Source organism: Arachis hypogaea, chromosome 15 (genome assembly GCF_003086295.3).
Source record: "Arachis hypogaea cultivar Tifrunner chromosome 15, arahy.Tifrunner.gnm2.J5K5, whole genome shotgun sequence".
Classification (NCBI taxonomy): domain Eukaryota; kingdom Viridiplantae; phylum Streptophyta; class Magnoliopsida; order Fabales; family Fabaceae; genus Arachis; species Arachis hypogaea.
Genome location: NC_092050.1, coordinates 133,365,878 through 133,386,055, shown reverse-complemented (window position 1 = coordinate 133,386,055; position 20,178 = coordinate 133,365,878). Strand labels below are relative to the sequence as shown.

Genomic DNA, 20,178 nt, shown 5'->3' with positions numbered 1-20,178 from the left:
CACTATTAGTATAAAAATATTTTAATAAAAAATTATTTTTGACATCCACTTAATAAATTCTCATCTATCTAAAAGAATTATAATAACTTTAATTATATATAGTATAAACACTTACCCAAAAAATAACACAATTATTTTTAAAATTGAAATAGAAAATAATTTAATAATAATTTAATTTTAATGTATTATTTTTTTTCTAAAATTAGGAATGAATTTCAAATTCGTAACCTTTAAATAAGTATAAAAAGACTTTAATATAAAATAATTTTACAAATATATATTTAAATATATAATATTACATCAACAAAAAATATTATATTATATATTAATTATATGAATAATATTTTTAAAAAATAAATATAATTAAACGATTATATATAAAATATTTTAGGCTGTGAATACTAATTAAACTCTCCAATAATTCCCTTATGTATGAATAGGAGAAAAAAAAACCGGTAGATAAGAAATAAAAAACAACTACACAAGTGCTTGAAGTTGAAGGAAAAAATAGAAAAAAACAACCGGCATTTCCCGGTATCAGTAACTATCCAGCCGTTACTTACAGCTTTTATTGTTTATCTATTTTCCGTTATTTATTCCCTCACGTTCTTCATTTGCTCCCCAGTCAAACTCAAACTAATAGCATCGTGAAAAAAAGAAAGGGGAGAGGGGGAGAGAAAAGAAAAAAACCGTACCTTCTTTTCTTTCTCTTCCTCTTCCTCCGGCCATTCACCATGTCGCTGCCGCACAAACCTGATTACTCCGCCACCAGCGACGACGACATGCAAGAGGAGCGGTTCAACCAGAACAGAGGTTGCAACTGCTTCTGCATCCCGTGCTTCCAGCGATGCTACAGGGGGTCGCCACACTGGGAGGGGATACGGTCGGAGAAGAAGGAGCAATGGTGGAAGCGATGCTATAAGAAGGTGCGAGAGTGGTCGGAGATTTCGGCCGGACCGAAGTGGAAGACGTTCATACGGCGGCTGAACTATGGCGGAGGAGGAAGAGACCGCCCGTACATGAAGAACGGAGGGTTCCACTACGATCCAATGAGCTATGCGAACAACTTCGACGAAAGCGCGGTTAAAAACGACGATGACGCAGTTGCCGCGATCTCGTTTTCTGTTCGGTACGCTTCCCTTCCGAACTCTGCGAAGTCGTCCATGGATCTCGGTAAGGACGCGCCGGATTTTTCGTGATTGTCACGTGCCGTCTGATGGGGAGGAGTAAGAGGAGGGGGACGGGAGAGAAGTCGGTTATTTTTATTTTTTTTATTATTTAATTTTTTAATTAAAATTGCAAGTAATTGTAAATTGTAAATTTATATGCTGGAAATAAAAATTAATACAGTAGTGAGAACTGAGAAGTTTGTGTAGTACGTAGGTACGAGAGTTTGATATCAAAATTGTCCCGACAAAATTCGGTGGAAAATATATCATTGGATTAATCCGTTACGGACTTTCTTGGGTAGACAAGAGAATATGAATAATACGAACAATAAGTTGAAAATTTAGCTCAATAAAAATAAAAAAAATTACTTAGATTACTCAAATTAAAAATATCATTTTGTTATTTTAAAATTTTAACTATCTTTTATAATTTAATTTATCAAATTAACATCTTTTTTCACTAAATATTTTGCGGTCGCTTTTATAACAAAATAATCATTTAATTAAAAATTAAAATAACTATTTGTATATACATTGAATATTCGGTATATTTTACTTGTATTTACTTAAACTAACAATCTTTTTTAAAAAATATAATAATCATCCACCAAACACAGTAAACTGAACAACTGGCATATTATTTGTTATCAATGCATGAATTTGTATTGCTTACTTTATTAGAATGTTCACTCTCCACATCAAAAGACACATAAGGGGAAAGGCGCGACTGGCAGAGGAAATTGCTGTGCACGGTGAGACTGCGACGGTGTCAGCGGGGCTGTGGTGGAAATGCACGAGCGCTGCTGCTAAGGGATCTACCTTTGCTAGGAAGGGACAGCGACAAATATTTACAAGCATAAAAATATAATCTTTTAAATAAAAAAATATTTATAGTATAATTTAAATCGATTTTAAAAAATTGATATTTTTTATTACTAATTAAATTGAATTGAATTGTTTATATCTTATCCAAATTTTATATTTTAAATTGTAAAATTAATTATTTTTTTAAATTCTTTTAATTTTTTTCTAATTATCCATAAAAATGATTTTTTTTAGGAGGGAACCACGTCTAAGCAAACTCCTCCTAGCCCAAAAAAAAAATGGAGTTGCCTAATTAAAGATGCTTTTATTTGTTTTGGAAAATAAAAAACTTTTAATTTATTTCAAAAAATCTCCTCTAAATAAATATTGAATAATACCTCAAATCAATCCCTAAAAAATTTTTGACAAATTTTAATCACCAATCACTTTTTAAATTTTTATTTTATTAGACAAATCAATCTTCATATTATATTATTCGTTTATATAAAAAGACTGTTATGGCTTTTACTAAATATTGATAGGATCTAATTTCTTTAATTTTTTTTATCAAAATTTGATATGAAAATTGATATGTCTAACAAAATAAAAGATTAGGAACTGATTTGATAATTAAAATTCGTCGAAGATTAAATTATTCTTCTAAAATTTTGTTGAGACTGATTTGGAATATTAATAAAAAGTATTAAATAATAAAAAAATATACTTAATAATATTAATATCACTTAAGGAAACAAAAATAAGAAATTTCACTCCTTTATATGAAGGAAAAGTATAGAGAGACAATAAAAGTAGTAAACAATGTGAATAATAGAGTAAAAAAGGAAAAATGAAATTAAAATCATAAATAAGATGATTAATTAATTATTAATAATTTTATATTTCAAAATTTTAAAAATGGTAAACCAAATCAAAAATGGTGCAGTTACATCGAATATCATGCTAACTTCCCTTCTCCATTCGCGAATTCCGGTCTGCAGAGTAATTCAGCCGTCGTTTCACTTTCCCGTTCTCCGGTCCGACGCTACCGAGACTCCAGCTGCCGTCGCCCAGCCTTCAGTTGACGTACGCCGCCCAGCCTCTCTGCAGACGTCCGATCACAATCAAAGCCTCAGCCTCAGGTTGCATCGGAGCAAGAATCCATTGACACACCAGGCGGTGATTCCCTCGAAAGTGTCGGCACCGCCGCAACCGACAGTCAGATTGCAGGCGCAATTTTTGTTTCCATCTCCTCCTTCATCATTTGGGTGCTTGAATTCACCGTCCGGCCTTTCCTCTTATCCTCTGTTATCTCTGGGTCTGCTATTTTTTCCAAATTCAGGTCAATTAGGGTTTCCGTAGCTTCCTCTTTCACCAACCGTGCCTGTTCGAGCTCTAGGTGGAGAGGTCTTTGAGGTAGGTAAGAAGTAATGGGCAATGGTCAGAATATGACGTTGATGATGGCTTTTGATCTTCGGGTTATAGGATTGGTTTTTTTTGTTAGTTCTTCTGTTCATTTATCTCCTTCTTCTCCTATTTTAATGGTCAGTTTAGGATGGTCATTTTAGTAGGTACGCAGATGGTTATTTTAATTTTTACGTGGATGATTTTTTTGATTGGATTGAGTTTAGTTATATATAATTAAAATATGTCAGATGTTCAATTCATTAGTTATACGGATGATTATTTTTATCCTTAAGTAAATGGTTTTTTTACTAGGTGTGAGCGTTGCCGGTGGCGACGTTGGCAAGCCAAGCAGCGACGGTGAAGTGGGATAATTATTGATGAAGGTAAAGGTGGCAGTCGGTTGGAAAAGAAGAGGGTATTAAAGTGAAATGTTTTGGTAAATTAGAGTTTGGATGGTTATTTTTTTAGAATAACTAATTGAATTTTTTTATTTAGGTAATTTGTGAAATATTTTTTATTTTTTACATGTATTGAACTAAATCTGCAGCCCATTGTTCACATTGTTTAGATTTCCCATTATCTCCCTAACGGAATTGTTATTATTATAATTCTTGAACCATGCATTTCTTCATTTCTTTCATTTTGTTAGTTTGTTAATTCCCCCAAACCTTTCTTTTGTTCTTTAAATTTGAACTTTCTTTGAGGATCATGTTTGTAATCCTTGATATAATAAGAGTAGGAATTGGCAGGTATGCGATAATCATAGTGATAGAATTCGTAATTTGCACAAAACCAATCGATTTTTTTACTGAAGTAATCGATTGGTTAGTAAACAGAAGTCCTCTACTCTACGTTGTTCACAAAATAATCAATTTTTACATTAAGCTAATAAATTGGTTTGCGATGAATCTTTTCTTTTTTTGGAATTGCTCATAAAACAATCGATTTGTTTATTCCAGAAATTGATTGTTGAGTGAAGAATTTTTTTTTTACACAAGTAAATTGATTTTATTATCTATTTAATTAATTGGTTGAAAAAAACAATTGATCGGTTGAGTTATCTAATTGATTGGTTAAAAAACACAATTGATTATGCTTACTCAGTATATATTTCTTTTGTACAAATAACAACTAATTGTTGGAAAGATTTTTTGGTAAGTTTCTTCGTTTTTGAAAAACTGGAAGTAAGACGGAGAGGATAACTAGCACGGAAATGGATATTCTTAATTTTTTTAACAATTAAGAGAGTAAAGTATGATTTTCTATCATTAATTTTATAAGTAGGACCAAAAATAAATATAAAAGAGAGAATAGTAAAGAATTAGAGATAACATTCTACATTTTTAATTTTTTCTTTTAACAATTGAAATGATCCATTCCCAACAAACGCTGCATATATACTTCCGCACTCCAATGATTGTCATACCCATTCTGCATTCAATCGTTTGGATATGCCCTAAAACCCATAACCAATTGTTTTTTATTCATAAAAAATCGATTGGATACGGATAAACATCAATTTTTTTCACTTAACACACATTTCGCTCCATTATTTGCACCATTTTAAATTTTATTTTAAAAAATTTAATGATAATCGATGTGTATGTCTGACAAATTGATTGGACCAAATTATACAATCTATACTACAATTGTTGATTATAATATACCTTACCTCTAGGTTGATTTTTAATTTTTAAATAAAAAATATAATTTTAGGATTTGAGATTGTGTTTCATCTATAACTTGTGTATCGATTGACCAAGTAAAAATTGGAATAGAGGACATATAGCTTTCACAGTTATAATTAATTTTGTTGAAACACAATCGATTGAATATGAGTTTCCAATTGAGGTATTTGAAATCATAAACACAACTATCCCATTAAAAAATAATCGATTCTTTTATAGGTGAATAGTCAAAATCGTTCCTGAAAGATATTTTGATCTCCATTTTTGTCCTCGAAAGATAAAATTAATAAAAAATGTCCCCAAAAGTTACCGACGTTGATCGAGTTCGTCCTTCCGTCATCTCAGTTGCTGAGGCGTGTAACGTTTGCTGAACTGGAACGTTAAGTACCAGCGTAGCACAGACCAAAATGACGTAGTGTCAATCCTCCACCCCCAAATCAATGGAACGACGTCGTTTATGGTCCTGAGTGGGATATTCAAACGTTTTTCCCATCACCTCCTCTCATAACAACCCTCTTCAACTTTCGCTCCAAAACCCCTCGTCTCTTCTCTACTCTAGGACTCTCTGCTCTGAGACACTTGCCTATGATCAGAACCTCCTTGTGTACTTGACGATTTGTGTGGAGGAGTTGGCGCTACTACATTGGAAAGTTGGAGGAGCTCGCGGAGAACTTACGCTGTTGGAGGAAAGAACAGTAACTGTCATAGGGTAAGATTTAATTTTTTTTTATAGTTTTTGTTGATTTTGTAATGTTGGTGTGCGTTGGTTTATGTTGACGTAGTTCTAAGAACCATTTAGTGAGACTAGGGTTTGGAGTTGACGTTGCTAGACAAGGTATGATGTTAGGAAGAACATGTTTTGTATGCGGTTGCTATTAGGGGTTTCCTAGTTATTGGGTTATTCTGGTGTTTGGTCTTAATCGAGGGTTTGCGATGATTATGATTATGTTGTTTGCTGTGTGTTTACATGCAGTTGTTAGGCTGAAGTTGTTCCATATTTGGTTGTTGACTAAATTTATTTGATTTTTGCTTTTGTAGATGGAGGGTCCTCCTATGACGTTTGTATTTCACCATGGTGGGAAGTTTAAAAAGGATGAGGGTGGAAATCTGTACTATGAGCCCGATCACACAGAGATGTTAAAGGGAGTTGACAGTGACACACTTGATGTGTTCTTTGTGAATGGTTACTTTAAGGAACTGGGATATGCTGAGGCTAGGGAATGTTGGTGGAAATCTCTAGGAGTTCCCCTTGAATCTGGGCTGAGGAGGCTGGCCACAGATCATGATTTGATTGCAATGGTCAAAGATTGCAGGAGGAACTTCAATTTGATCAACATGTATTTTGATGTTCAGAGCCATTTGTGGTTGATGAGCAGGAAGAAGATGTGCAAAAAATTAAGCCATCCCAAACCAAGAAACATCACTCTCAACCCACCAAGTTACCATCCCACCCAAAAGCATGCTCTCAATCCTCGAAGGCCTCAGCTGATAGTAGCAGATTATCCTCTCAGCCCTCAAAGTTGCCTTCTCAGTCCACTAAGTTGCCTACCCAACCCCACAAAGGTACCAAGTCAGCCCACTAAATTGCATACCCAGCCCACTAAGCAACCCCTTCAGCCCACTAAGGAGCCCACTAAGCCCACTGGACCATCATCTAAGCCCACTGTTCCATCTTCTAAGCCCACTAGACCATCATTTCAGCCAACCAAAAAGTTATATCACCTTGTTGAAACTCCATCACAACCCAAAAAACCCTATAGTCAGCCTACCAAACCTACCCCTGCTCCACCTCAGACCAAAGCAAAGACCAAGGTCACTACCACCACAAGAGCTAGAAGGCATGTGAAGACATTAGAGGTTGAAGAAGACAGTGACTCTCATTACTCCTATGAGAGTGATGAGGATAGCCTTTACAAATCTCCAAAGGTACTAGGAGATGATGAATATAGCAGTGACAGTGATGATGGTGTGAACTCTACAAAGGTGAACAAAAAAAGTGAGGTAAAAAAGAAGCACAAGCCTGCTAAAACCAGATTAGCAGAAAAAGAAATAGAGACTGACGATTAGAGCTATGAAGCTTCTGACGATGATGATGACTGTGATTCAGGTATTTGACTAACTCAATTGATATGTGCTGGTGATTTCATTTGGGTAAAATGACTAATTACATTATGGTTTTGATTTGGCAGACCTAGAAGATAATGATGTTGATTATGGTGATAAGGATCTCAAGTCATGGCACTCAGAGGACTCAGGCCAGGAATTGGACTCTGATGGGGAATCACCAACCGTCTATCCTCAGTATAATGACAAGGCAAAGTTCGGGGACCTCAAAGCAGACTAGAAGCCATGACAAAGTTATCTAGTCACTGGGCTCCCCAATGGTGTGGGGATGATAAAGAGAAATTGTTTGAAGTTCATGGCTGGCCCACAAACATGGTAGTGGACTTGGGAAAGCACACTTGCAGTTGTAGGTTCTGACAACTCACAGGTAAATCAACCAAACCCTTTAATTCCTTCCCTTACCCTCACTTAGTCAGATTTAATTTTAGTTTTTTCATTACATTTGTATGTGCTGGCCACATGGATGATAAAGAGAAATTGTTTGAAGAGGAATTGTTTGAAGTTCATGGCTGGCCCACAAACATGGTGGTGGACTTGGGAAAGCACACTTGCAGTTGTAGGTTCTGGCAACTCACAGATAAATCAACCAAACCCTTTAATTCCTTCCCTTACCCTCACTTAGTCAGATTTATTTTTAGTTTTTTCATTTCATTTGTATGTGCTGGCCACAGAGATGCCATGTATGCATGCAATTTTAGCCATTCAGGATAAAAATGGTAAGAGGACTGAGGAGTATTGCCATGAATGGTTGACGATGGAGGCGTATAAAAGGACATACTGTTTCAATGTTAACCCAATGAAAGGACAAGATCTGTGGGAGAAAACATCGTCACCTGCCCCTGTCCCACCCCCAATTAAGCCAAAACCCGACAGGCCTACCAAGAAGAGGAGAAAAGACAAGGGTGAATAGCCAACTGGGTCAAGCACCAAGATGAAGAGGAAGTACAACCCAATCCGGTGCATGTATTGTGGTGAAGTTGGACACAACAAGAGAGGTTGTGCAAAGAAGAAAAAAAAGGATGCTGAGGAACAAGCTAGACAAATGCAACTTCAGCTTGCCCTTGTTAATGAGCCTGCTCCCTCTACAGATGAAGCAAACACCAACAATGAAGTTCAATCCCATTCTCTTCCTCCTCCATCAATCCAGCCACAACCTGATGTGGAAGTCAGCCAACCAGAAGGAACCCCACCAATGCAAGATACCTAACTACCTGTTCAAGACCTTTAGGTTATTTATTTACTGCTTTATCTTTAACACCACTTGCATTTATTTACTTGAAAAATAATGGTTCTGCAACTGGCCTATGCAGGGTGCAAAGAGAGGAAGGCCACCCAAATTGCATATCATTAAAAGCAAGGCAAGATTGAATGCCTCCACCAAGTCACTTGTGGCCATATCTGCTGAGAGTCTGAGACATTGAAAGGAACAACTTCTGCAATTGCAAAGAAGATGCAAACTTTCATGACATTTGTGCCTACTCCAGGCTTCAAGCGTCCAAGAAAGAAAGATTAACATCTTTAACTAAGAAATGTATTTTGTATGTCGTTGCAACTTTGCTTTTTGGGAACAGGGTTGTGTAAACTGGTTGTGTGATTAGGATCATTTTAGTTAGGCCTATTATGTTTTTTGGTTTAAGTGAACAATTCTATGAAACTTTTGTTTTGGATTACTCTGTTAACTTGTGGATCCTTGATTACCCATGTGGTGTGTCTACTAAGACAATATGATATGATTATGATATTTGTTATGGATTATAACAATGATCTTGTCTATTCTGATGTATACAGCTTTTTGGTGAATAAATACTTAGGGTTCAAACATTACCATATTGTATTTTCAGTGAAATCCATCATGCTCAAACAATAAGTTTATGTTGAATTAAACACAATTAAACCCTACTTTCATTCATAAGTCACATCATCATTACATATCAACTAATTCAATCTCAAAGCTCTAACAACACCTCTAAACACTACAAGGTTTTTGTTTATCTGTGGCAGTTTTTTTTCTTATTTGTGGAGGTTTATAACCCCCACCAAATGATTTGTGGGGTTCCTAAAACCCCTAAAATTTGAGATGCCATGAAGTCTTTTGTGGGGGTTTTTAAAAACCTCCACAATATATTCAGTGGGGGTTTTGTATGTGTTTAGTGGGGGTTTTATATAGAACTTTTGTGGCAGTTCTTGATCAATATTTGTGGCGGTTTAAAACCCCCACAGAAAAACTTTTTCATTTTAAAAATAATAGCTATTTTGTGGAGGTTTCAAACCAGTTAATATAATTTTTAAAAATTAATCTACATTATTATTACACTACTAATTATTTATTATTAAAAAAATATTTAATAGACAGAATATAAAATTAAGGACAGAAGCTGCATGAGATGACATAACCATCAATAGACAGAAGCTGCATGAGATTATAACTGTATAATATTACTCCATGAAGCTGCATGAGATGACATAACCATCAATAGACAGAAGATCATATCTTCAACCGCAAATAAAGTTAAGAAACTAGAAACACACTATACAAATGCCACATGAGAGTCAAATCCCAGAGATAAAAATCAAAATACTGCCTAAGTTTTTATTTTAGGGGTGTAAAGTTCTTAAAATATAACTAATTACCAAAAGAGAGTGGTGAGGGTACCAAAGCTTCTGTCTCATCAATTCCAGTCTTTACTTCGAAAATTTTTTGCTTCTTTTGCTCTGCATATTCAATAGACTGAAGTACTTTGATCTATATATTACCCCTTGGACTATTTTCTTAACTTCATTAATCAGATATTGCCTAGCAGCAACTTCAAATGCACCAGCACCCTGAAGATGACAAGTAAATACATGTCAAGCCTATCATAAACATCATAACCACGAACTGGAAAATCATAGTTGTGTGTTGTAGGAGGTATGAATTCTATGAAATACTATTATAAAAAGGTAGAAGCATAATTCCTTTTATTCAACATGAATTTAGCTATAAATCTTTCATTCCGTTTCATTAACTACTCCAAACAATTGGATTCAAGCACAAATATTTAAAGGCAACAATAAAACTCTCAAAACTATTCAATCAATGCCTGGCAAATAAAAAACACTTTTGCCCAAGAAATCGTAAAATCATATTCATTTTCCCTTAGATCCAACTCAAGCATACATGAGGGGGTTATAATATAATAATATACAAGAGCAGGAATCAAAAGAACAAAGATTTATGCGGGGAATGAATCTTACCAAAACAACAGATTCATCTTCAATGGTGTTCTTGACTGCCCTCAAACCATCACGAACAGCATCTTTAATTTGAGCTATTGTATGGTCATTAGGACCTGTACCGGTACAACATTATTCTATATTATCTCATCTTAAATCCACCAGCAGAACCAAATCAACAAAATGCTAGAAAGATTAACAAAAAAGATGAAAAACAAACTTGTTTAAAATCAAGGAGCCATAGATAGTGTACTTTTAATCAAGATTGTGCAGGAAGAAGGATTCTTCACATTTTCCACAAATGTATATTTCTCTTCACCAAGAACGTGTTCGTATACCAACCCTGCCCAACCCAAACATTCTGGAGTCAAATCATCTACAGAGTTTACAGCTTCTCCTCCACAGGCCAAAACCAATCTTTCCATGTTTCTCCTCTTTGTTCTCCGAAGGGCAATTATCTAGAGTAAAAGAAAAATCAATCAGCAAACAGAATACACAAGGTTTTTAAAAAAACAATAAAGAATTAAAAGAAGAGGGAAAAGAGCTATGCTCACAATATTGGTAAAATTTAAAATAAATGGAGAAAAAAATTGGAGATAATAATTTTACTTACTCCTTCCCTTGCAAGCATATCAAGTGATGGGGGATCGATTCCTTTTTGATTAATCACAACAAAATTGCTATCATTACCGAAACAAACCTGCATACATAAGTATGGGGTCAATTTGAGAAGAGCAGAATCATGGAATTAAAGTTAATGCCATTACAGCAGAGACAAAAATTTGTGGCTACAAAATAAACTATAGGTACCAACATATATGAGAAAGTCCCTTCTACATATCTACCTTATTTTTCAGTTCAATGATTTTTTTAACTCTCTCATCAACAGAACGCCTTTCAGTTGCAACCATAGCTTCCATCTGTTCCGCATTTGAGTAGAAAAAGCCTGCATTTATCTCACTGTAGAGGAAAAACTCATTTTATCAGTCTAATAGATAATGGCCTGACATCATATATGAAGGTGGACATAAGCATGTAAGTTTGGTGAAACACAATTTGATAAATCATAATCACTAATATCAGTTTCGCTTGATTACCTTTTTTCATACTCCAAAGACATGTTGCAAGTCAATATGTAGCAATTCTCTGCACGTCGCTTCATATTAGGATGCCTAGAACCATGATCAAGGACAAGACCCTCAACCTATAAAAATAAAAACCATTTAATCAACTGATTGATTGCAAGAAATATTGATCTGCTGAACTGCAAAGGTAAAATTAGCACCTAAAGGGCAATGTTACTAATGAAGCATAACAAATATAATCAATGATAGTTAGCATGCATGCATACCAAGCGTGTGTCAACATCAAATTTGTACTGCATGTGCATGATCTCCACCATAAAAAGATCAATTGCTTCCCCAGGCTTCCTAATGCACAGAACCTATCATTGTAAAACCAAAATTCACTAAACACTCAATTGTAGGAGGCCCAGTGAGACTCAAAATCTGCTTATTCAAATGACCAAGCAAAATAAATAAACTAAAATGCATCATATTTAATTTATAAACAAGGATTGAAAATGTTAACAACTCAATGTGTACTCACCGCCTTCACAATTATATATCAGTTAATTTATCTGCAAGTGACTCATAAAGCTGCAAACATGATAGAAATTAATTAAAAAAATATACAGCTGTTATGTTGAGAATGAAAAGTATTTATTTGTTTATTTGGTCTGTAATATGACCAAATGTCATCTAAAACAAAGATAAGACAAATTATGGTTTACCTTTGTCCTTACTGTTGTTCTTGCTACCATCTTGAGAATATCTTTGTCAGGCTCGTCACCCATCACAACAAGAGTCTTAAACTTCTCAAGGAACTGCAGGGTTGCTTTTTTAGCAATCTCAAAACCATCAACCAACACGCGTGGATGCATACCTAGAAGATGCAAATAGTCATCTTAATCATGCTGTAAGGAGTAGATGGGGGAAATGAAATAATTAGGTACTTCCACACACATTTTAAAGGACATCTCTTTACAACTAAACCTTTTATAGTATATGATTACATTTATTTATTGGATACTATATATGATTACAGTTAATATCACCTTGCCCCTAGTGAACTATCTTTTTTCTTATTGAAAGAGAAGGCCTTGAATAATTGTTAAACCACATTGTTCAGGTGCAGTACAAGAAGCTAAAGTACTTCAAAAATTGTAGTGGAATTTGATTTCTCAATAAGACTGAAAGCTCAATTGTCAAAAAGTTCATACAAATAAAGATCCTAGTTCAGTTCATGGAAACCATTACAAAGTAGGAACAAACCCTCACCTCAATTGATTAATCAAAAGGAATTGATTTTTCTCTCGGAACAAGACCACTGATAAAACCCAGCTTAACCTGCTTAGCCGAAAATGCTGTTGTCTCTTACAGAACATAATTTTCCAAGTGTCTCCTACAGAACAAGGTTACACAATCAGTAGCAGCAAATTTATGCGGATACTTATTTTTACAAGACAATTACCTTAGAAATTGACATATGTAAGATTTTGAGCTATATGACAGACAACAAACCTATTCTTTCATGGATGACTTTCTCCAAAGCCTCCAGCTCAATCAATCTCCTCTGTGGCTTTAATTTTGAGCTACTTGAATGTTTAGGAAGTTAGATTCTAAACTTTACTGGTATCACAAAAAAACAAAGAAACATGAGTGATAGAAAATTAGGAATTTAAAAATCCTAAATTGAGGGAAAATGTTGAAAGATGTAAAAAGATCTAATGTAGCACTGGTGGATGGACTTGCCTATACCAGACTTGAAGATGAGAATATGGAGGCGGCGCTCGAGCAAGTTCTCGACGGTGAGAGAGAGGACGTAATCGAGCTTGTTCTACGTCTCGTCGAGGAGGTCGTAACGGAACATCCTCAGAGGCTTGGGCGTTGCAACCAGATCTGGAGAGGCGATAAACCGCAGTGGCGACGACAGTGGCGATGGTGATGCGAGCTCTCTCTCCTCTCTAAATCTCTCTGTTTCGCTCTTCTCTTAGATCTCCTCAGCCATCGGCACTGAGTCCACGCCCAAACCGTGCTCCGAGTGCTTCACATCTGCCGGAGCAAAAGCAGAACAAGTTGCAAAACCTGCCGGGAAAGACGAGGCAGTAGTGACGCCGCGCGGATATGACGCGCCATAGTGAGAGGGAGCTGGCCTTGGGCTTCAGAGCTCTGACATGGTGGCGCGTTGATGTAGGCTCAAATGCGGGTAAGTCGGTAGTGGCGGAATGAGTTGGAGATGCGGCATCGCTGTGTTTCTCCTCCATTGGAATCAAAAAAATTCTGTTTAGGGTTTTGGAGTTTCACCATTCTTTTTTTTTGGTGGGTTCGTTTTGTTTGGATGGGAGTTTTAATTATGCATAAAAAGTGGGAGTTTTTCTATAATCATGATTGGGAGTTTGATAAATTGCCACAAAGAAATTATTTTATGGAGGTTTTTAAAAACATCTATTAAAAAACTTCCACAAATAACTAAATATCTTGTAGTGAAAGCACAACAACATAACACTCCATCTATAGCTTTACTTGGAGATTGATGTGAACAACAGTGATGCACAAAAGACAGTAGCCACAACCATTGCAATTGAGACGTACATTATTAGCATCTTCATTGCTCTAACTTCACCCTTCAAGCTACCCAATCTCCATGACACATTCAGTCTCCATTCATCAATAGTCACCACCAACCTCTGCATCAGTTTCTGTCCCTAGTGCATACCCATTATCATCAACCCACCTAAAGAAGTTGCAGTGGCTTCCCTTCTAAATATTTTCAAAAAAAAAAAATCAATTTCAACTGCCCAACAAAATAGACATAGGAAAATGGAAAACAAAATTAATTTATCCTAACCTAACTCACTGGTATCTTGCACAAGTGTGAAACAACCTATCTGGATTCTCTCTTGTACCAGACTTCTTGATTGTCATCTTCAACCCGCAAAAGCATGTCTGGTCCTTGATCTTCCTCCTCCGTCGCATGGAAGAGTTGGAACCATGGCTACCAATAGAGTGAAACGGCAGGTCACCATTGCGGCTTCCACTCATCATAACAGCGACTCAACAAACATACAAGGTCATCTACTACGAGAATCACGCACATTTATGCTTCAGATTGGGGTTAGGTTAGGATTGTAACATTAGGACTTATTTGAGCTAAATAAGCAAGCATATCTGCTCAGCATTAACGTTAGCCATGCTGGAGTGTGCCACGCTGGCATTTAATGTTCCAACTTAGCAAACGTTACACACCTCAGCAACTGAGATGACGGAAGGACAAACTCGATCAACGTCAGTAACTTTTGGAGACGTTTTTGATTAATTTTATCTTTCGAAGACGAAAATGGAGATCAGGATATCTTTTAGAGACGATTTTGACTATTAACTCATTCTTTTATATATTAAATCGATTAATATAATTTTTTAATCGAAGTATTTAACGCCAATTATTACTTACTAATCGATTGGTGTTACATTTAATTGATTGGACTAACCATAAACACGATTATCCCATTTGTTTACTAACTGAACGGATCAAAACAACAACAAAAAAAAAAGTTTTAGAAATCAAATTAGTTAAAGGATTCATGATCATATTGTTCTATGTTTTTATTATTTTTAATTGTTCATGATGTTGATGAAAATATAAACGACGAATAATAATATAAAGAGTAGATTTTTAAATAAAATAATAATTGAAGGGTTAATTAATAAATAAAATTAAATAAAGACTATTTGATAATTACAAAAATATTTAAAAATTATTTTGTTATTAAGACTATTTAATAGTTCAAACATTGTTGTTGAACCATCTAATCCTTTGCCTACCTTTTTGGTGGTTTAGAGCGGTGAAAGTACTTTTTGATCTCTTATAATCTTAGACTGCATTTGTTTATAGAGACGGGATAATGATAATGAAACAAAGATACAAAAAACACAAAATTGTATTTAACAGATGAAACATTGACAGAGATATGTCCAGAGATAATAAATTAGTATATTTTATGTCCACCCTGACACAGAGACACTAAAAAGAAACACAACTTATTTTTTATTTTTATTATTCTTATTAATTTTTTATAATCATATTTTTTATTATTATATTTTTTTTTCAAATTTTTTGAATAAAAAAAATAAATTAAATTTTCATAATTTATTTTACTTTATCACCAAATAAAATATAAAAACACTAAATTTTATGTTTATTCTCAATGTTATTATCCTGTTCTCAGAAACAAACACAACCTTAAAAACCAGGGTAATTTTAAAATTTTCCATCAATTGTTAAGCTATTGTGTAGTTATGTCTTTCAAAATAAATATATCTAATTTAAGCCCATACTTCTGTAACTATTTGTGTGTTAATTGGAGACCAAAGGATGCCTGGTATATGTAGGAAAAAAAAGGAGGAACCACGGTAGAAGCAATATGTTACGTCCAAGCTATTTCGAAATTAGTTACTAAAACTGCTTCCTCATTATCATCATCAAGCTCTTCATCACCACCTCCTTCTTTGTCAAGAGGATTGGTTAAAACTCTTGGAATTGAACAACACTACACACTAAACCATGCCTAATTATCCATATCCCTTCCTAATTCTTGTGAGCTAAAATTTAAAAGAATATATATATATATATATAAGTTCATTTTGAGCAAGTTCACCTTTCTCCACCATAGACAAATCCACTTCTCTCTTTAATATTTAATTTTATTCATTCCCCCAGTTTTTTCTACACAATGGTCGTGACTTACTATAATGACTAAACTATTGCTAGGCATAACTAGAGAGTCGAGGACTAAAAAATAAGAACAAGACATGCACCACTTTTGTACATAACTGGTTTCTTCAATCAACTATACACTTTTGTCAGTAGAATCAAACCTGGCAAGCAGATCTACATACCAAGATTCTCAAAAATTAAGACACACATTGTGCACCAAAAGAATAAATACAATACCAGTGCTACTATTGGATGGTTTTTTTTTTTTTTTTTGGTCAAGCTATTGGATGGTTGATACTTGATAGTCCATCATATGAATGGGCCTACGTACACTACGCAGCTCTGTTGGTTTGTAATCTGATCTTCTAAAAAAATGCACTTACAATATCAATTTCTCTGTGACCTAATACTCTAGATATACTTGTATGTTCTTGAAAAAAAAAATGAATGTACTCTAAGGAGCATTTACAATCATTTATTTTTTAATTTTCTATAATTTTTAAATAAAATTTAATTTTGATACATAGTCGGTATAAAGCAGTTTTACACGTGTATCAAATTACGTAACACCATGTCAGCAAAAATAACTACATTTAACATTTATCACATGAATGATCATCCAAAAGAATAGATGCGATTGGACGACTATATAAAATGTTTTACAGTGTCAATCCATCAAAATTAAACTCTCAGTAGTATATACTAATTGAATTCATAAAACTAAGTAGTTATAAATGTTGAAGAACATACCAAGTAAGCTCCAAAAACATATAAGTATTTCTCCCTAATACGTACAAGGATTTCTCACTAATACCCCTCTAACCTTATTTAACTCTAGCCCTTTTGGACCTAATTGATTGTCATTATTATCATTATCATCATCATTAAGGAAATAAAAAAGGTAAAGTGAGTTATGATATCAGCATGGACACATGGGAGTTGCAAAGTGACCCCACATCACTGCATCTACAGCCAATTTTTTGAATCAAGGTTGATGGATTCTACTATACAGCTTTCATGGATCCCACCACCAATGCCCCCAAGTGCCCAGCCTATAACATTATAGTAGTACTAAGCATAAACAAAAGTTTGTATTCACACTCCAAAAAAAAAAAGCATGTGAGATTCATAAAGTAAAAGAAGAATTAAATAGACAAAATTAAAGGCTAAAAAAGCTAAAAAATGAAAAAAAAAAAAAAAAAAGAAAGAAAGAAAGCAAATGCACTTGCCACAGTAGTCATGATCTGAGTAGACACGCAAATACTGATGTTTAATCTAACACAAATGACATTGAAGGAGACAACCTTAAGTTCCACAACCAAATTCATATACTGTATAAACTCTGCCATTCTAATTACTATTGAGTAGATGGTACAATTTTTTTGGTCCCTGGAGATGATAAATCTATCTAGCAATGATGTGTTGAATGTTGGATTGTTGACTTTTACACTATGAAATGAAAATAACCAGAACAAGAAGAATATATCAACATTCAATAGAGTTAGAGGATCTGTTTGATGAAGAAAGAGATGGATTCATCTTCTTGACCTTCTTAACACTGAATCATAATAGTTGTACATCAATATTATAGCACAATCAGTAATCACGGTTTCAAAATTAGCACACCCAAAATTTTTCTTGTGTAATTCTAAGAAAATTGGATACCTTTCATGCTTCTTCTGCTTCCCTCATCCTAGGCATGTCTGAATTAAGATAAGAAGGCATGCCAATATGAGCCTCGGAAGAACTTGAAAACTTTCCCTTCTTTGGCCACAACCAGATTTTGGACACTGAAAAGCTCTCACCTTTACTCACACTCCTAATGTTCTTTGCATCCATATCCCCTTCCAATGCAGCCTTCTCAGAATGTTGTTTTCCTTCGGCAGCAAGCCTCAATTTGCAATCACTCCGGTCATGATTCAAGGCTATCCTGAGTTCTGAATTGGCCACAACATACTGATAAGATCCCATTGAAAAACACCTTCTTGCATCCAAATTACTGCTACTTGTCTCTCCTACTACTCCACCCTCCTCACCAGTCTCCACATCCATCTTCCGGAATTTACCGAGCCTTACGGGGAAAATTCCCCTTTTCTCATCATTGATTTCTTCAACCACAACTTTCTTCTGCCTATTTGTACATCCATTTTCACCATCACAAGGCCACCCTTCATCTTCCCTCAAATCATCAAAATCAAACATTGGATTCTCCATCGAAAACCCCGGAGTAAGGAGTGTCCCTCTACAAAGAGGGCAAGTGGAATTCGAAAGAAGCCATGTGTCTATACAACTTATGTGAAACGCGTGGCTGCACATAGGCAACAACCTGAGGTTATCCTTCTCAGAAAACTCACACAGACAAACAGCACAATCAAATGGCTCCTTCAGCCCCACAATCTCCTTATACTGAAAAACCGGAAGCGCGTCGATGAAGGCCTGATCCAAACCAGAATCATGCAGATGGAAAAGCTGCTGTAATTGTCTTTGTAGTGCATCAGAGGTTGAAATCTCGTGGTTTCTATTAGATTGAGCAGATGCAGATGAAGAAGGGTGCTTCATGAGAAATCTAACAAGCAGATGGAGGACACCAGAGATGAAGAATAAAACTGCAAGAATTACTATGATGAAAAGAACAGCAGGACTAATCCTAGTACCAGAAGATGGTGATGAAGATGAAGATGAAGATGAAGATGAAGCTGAAGAAGATGTTGAAGGTGTGGACAAATATGGTGGCGGTAATAGTGGTGGTAGTGGTGGTGGTGGAGGGTAGTAGTAGCTCAAGTAACCATCTTTTTGTTGAATATGGTGGTGAATCCTTGCCATCTTCAAATGGGTGTGCTCAAAAATCCAATTTTGGTGCATGCTTTGATCTGACACACCCCCCCAAATTCCCACACAGATCACAAAGCCCCACCCATAAATAAAGATATGCAATTTAAAGTCTCAAATTCAACCCAACATAAATCCTAGTCACATTTTGACACTATAATAATAATAATAATAATAATACAACAAAAGTTCCCCTAACGAGCTTGCAGCTTTAGGCACTCAGATTCCAAAGAGGCAATAATACAAACATGTATCGTACAGGATTTACAAATCTTTATTATATATATCTGGTGAACGAATCATTTCAGACTGAAGTAACATACAAAAAGTATATATTGATAGACTAATTATAAGACATAAAATTGTATATATAGAATTTTTTTAACTGAAACTCACCCAACAACTGGTGTGTTATAGTTTCAGTTAAAGATGTTGAAGACTTGAAGTTCTAAAAGCGAACTAAGCTATAATGAACTCCATTGGTTCCTTTCCATGCTTTCAAGGTAGCTGAGGAAAAAAAAACCTATGAGAAGGAAGGAATTAAATAAAAAAGTGGACTTTGAGACTCGTTCTCTTGGCTATTATGTGTTTGTCTGTGTGTGATCTAGAAACAATAGAAGGAAAGTGGGGTTTGTGGGAAGAAGGGAAAGAATCCCAAGAGTGAAAGGGTAGCACGGGAAACAGTTCCCAAAGTGAAAGGAGGGTAAAGAAAAGTAATTCTATTAAACGCACTTATTTTTCTCCGCACTTGCCATGGCAGCGCGTGGACCTCATTTTGGAGTTTTTCACCAACAGGATAAGACATTTGAGTAAACAATTTAATTAAATTTTTTTTTAAAAAGATAATTTAAATAATAAATAATTATATTAAAAATGGTTTATAAATAAGTTATTTTATGTTTAGATTTTTAGTTCTAAAAATATTTATTTTATAAAAAAAATAGTATTATGAAAGAAGTTATTTTTTTAACTTTTTTATAGGCTTTTAAATAACTTCTTAAAAAGTTGTAATTTAGTTTTAAAATTTGAAACAAACATTAATATTATTATTTTTTATAAGTCAAAAATTCAAAAAAATTACTTTTGAAACTTTTCAAACGGACCCTAAATGTGTTAGGCTCATTTTTTTGGATACGAAGGTTTTATGTATGTTGTGTGTTTTGTTATGAAGT

At 34.7% G+C, this 20,178-nt stretch overlaps 3 protein-coding genes across 9 annotated transcripts; 1 reads left to right on the top strand and 2 right to left on the bottom strand.

Moving 5' to 3' along the window:
* The first annotated feature begins 609 nt into the window (after positions 1-609).
* Positions 610-1,359, top strand: LOC112750766 (uncharacterized). The gene has a single exon (XM_025799608.3). The coding sequence runs from the start codon at positions 735-737 to the stop codon at positions 1,197-1,199; it is 465 nt and encodes a 154-aa protein (XP_025655393.1). The 5' UTR covers positions 610-734; the 3' UTR covers positions 1,200-1,359.
* An 8,212-nt stretch (positions 1,360-9,571) lies between these two features.
* Positions 9,572-13,988, bottom strand: LOC112750764 (T-complex protein 1 subunit zeta 1). Of its 3 annotated transcripts, XR_011872285.1 has the most exons (13): positions 13,216-13,874; positions 12,985-13,092; positions 12,742-12,865; positions 12,195-12,346; positions 12,011-12,060; positions 11,754-11,846; positions 11,500-11,606; positions 11,248-11,362; positions 11,016-11,102; positions 10,656-10,860; positions 10,424-10,518; positions 9,821-10,012; positions 9,572-9,638 (listed from the first exon to the last, which is right to left on the bottom strand). XR_011872285.1 is itself a non-coding variant. In XM_072216822.1 (12 exons), exons 6-12 carry the CDS (start codon positions 11,802-11,804, stop codon positions 9,872-9,874), a joined length of 801 nt encoding a protein of 266 aa, XP_072072923.1. In that variant the 5' UTR covers positions 11,805-11,846; positions 12,011-12,060; positions 12,195-12,377; positions 12,742-12,865; positions 12,985-13,092; positions 13,216-13,988; the 3' UTR covers positions 9,572-9,871. The 3 variants fall into 3 exon arrangements, 2 of the variants coding, with proteins under 2 accessions (XP_072072923.1, XP_072072924.1); XM_072216822.1 differs by having other exon boundaries at positions 9,572-10,012; positions 12,195-12,377; positions 13,216-13,988; XM_072216823.1 differs by having other exon boundaries at positions 9,572-10,012; positions 13,216-13,945.
* Positions 13,989-16,855: 2,867 nt separating this feature from the next.
* LOC112750763 (RING-H2 finger protein ATL46) lies at positions 16,856-19,745 on the bottom strand. Of its 5 annotated transcripts, none has more exons than XM_072216820.1 (3): positions 18,832-19,128; positions 17,843-18,743; positions 16,856-17,229 (listed from the first exon to the last, which is right to left on the bottom strand). In XM_072216820.1, the coding sequence occupies exon 2, from the start codon at positions 18,734-18,736 to the stop codon at positions 17,846-17,848; it is 891 nt and encodes a 296-aa protein (XP_072072921.1). In that variant the 5' UTR covers positions 18,737-18,743; positions 18,832-19,128; the 3' UTR covers positions 16,856-17,229; positions 17,843-17,845. The 5 variants fall into 5 exon arrangements, with proteins under 5 accessions (XP_072072921.1, XP_025655391.1, XP_072072922.1 ...); XM_072216821.1 differs by lacking the exon at positions 16,856-17,229 and adding an exon at positions 17,423-17,735 and having other exon boundaries at positions 18,832-19,047; XM_025799606.3 differs by having other exon boundaries at positions 17,843-19,745.
* Positions 19,746-20,178: the final 433 nt, after the last annotated feature.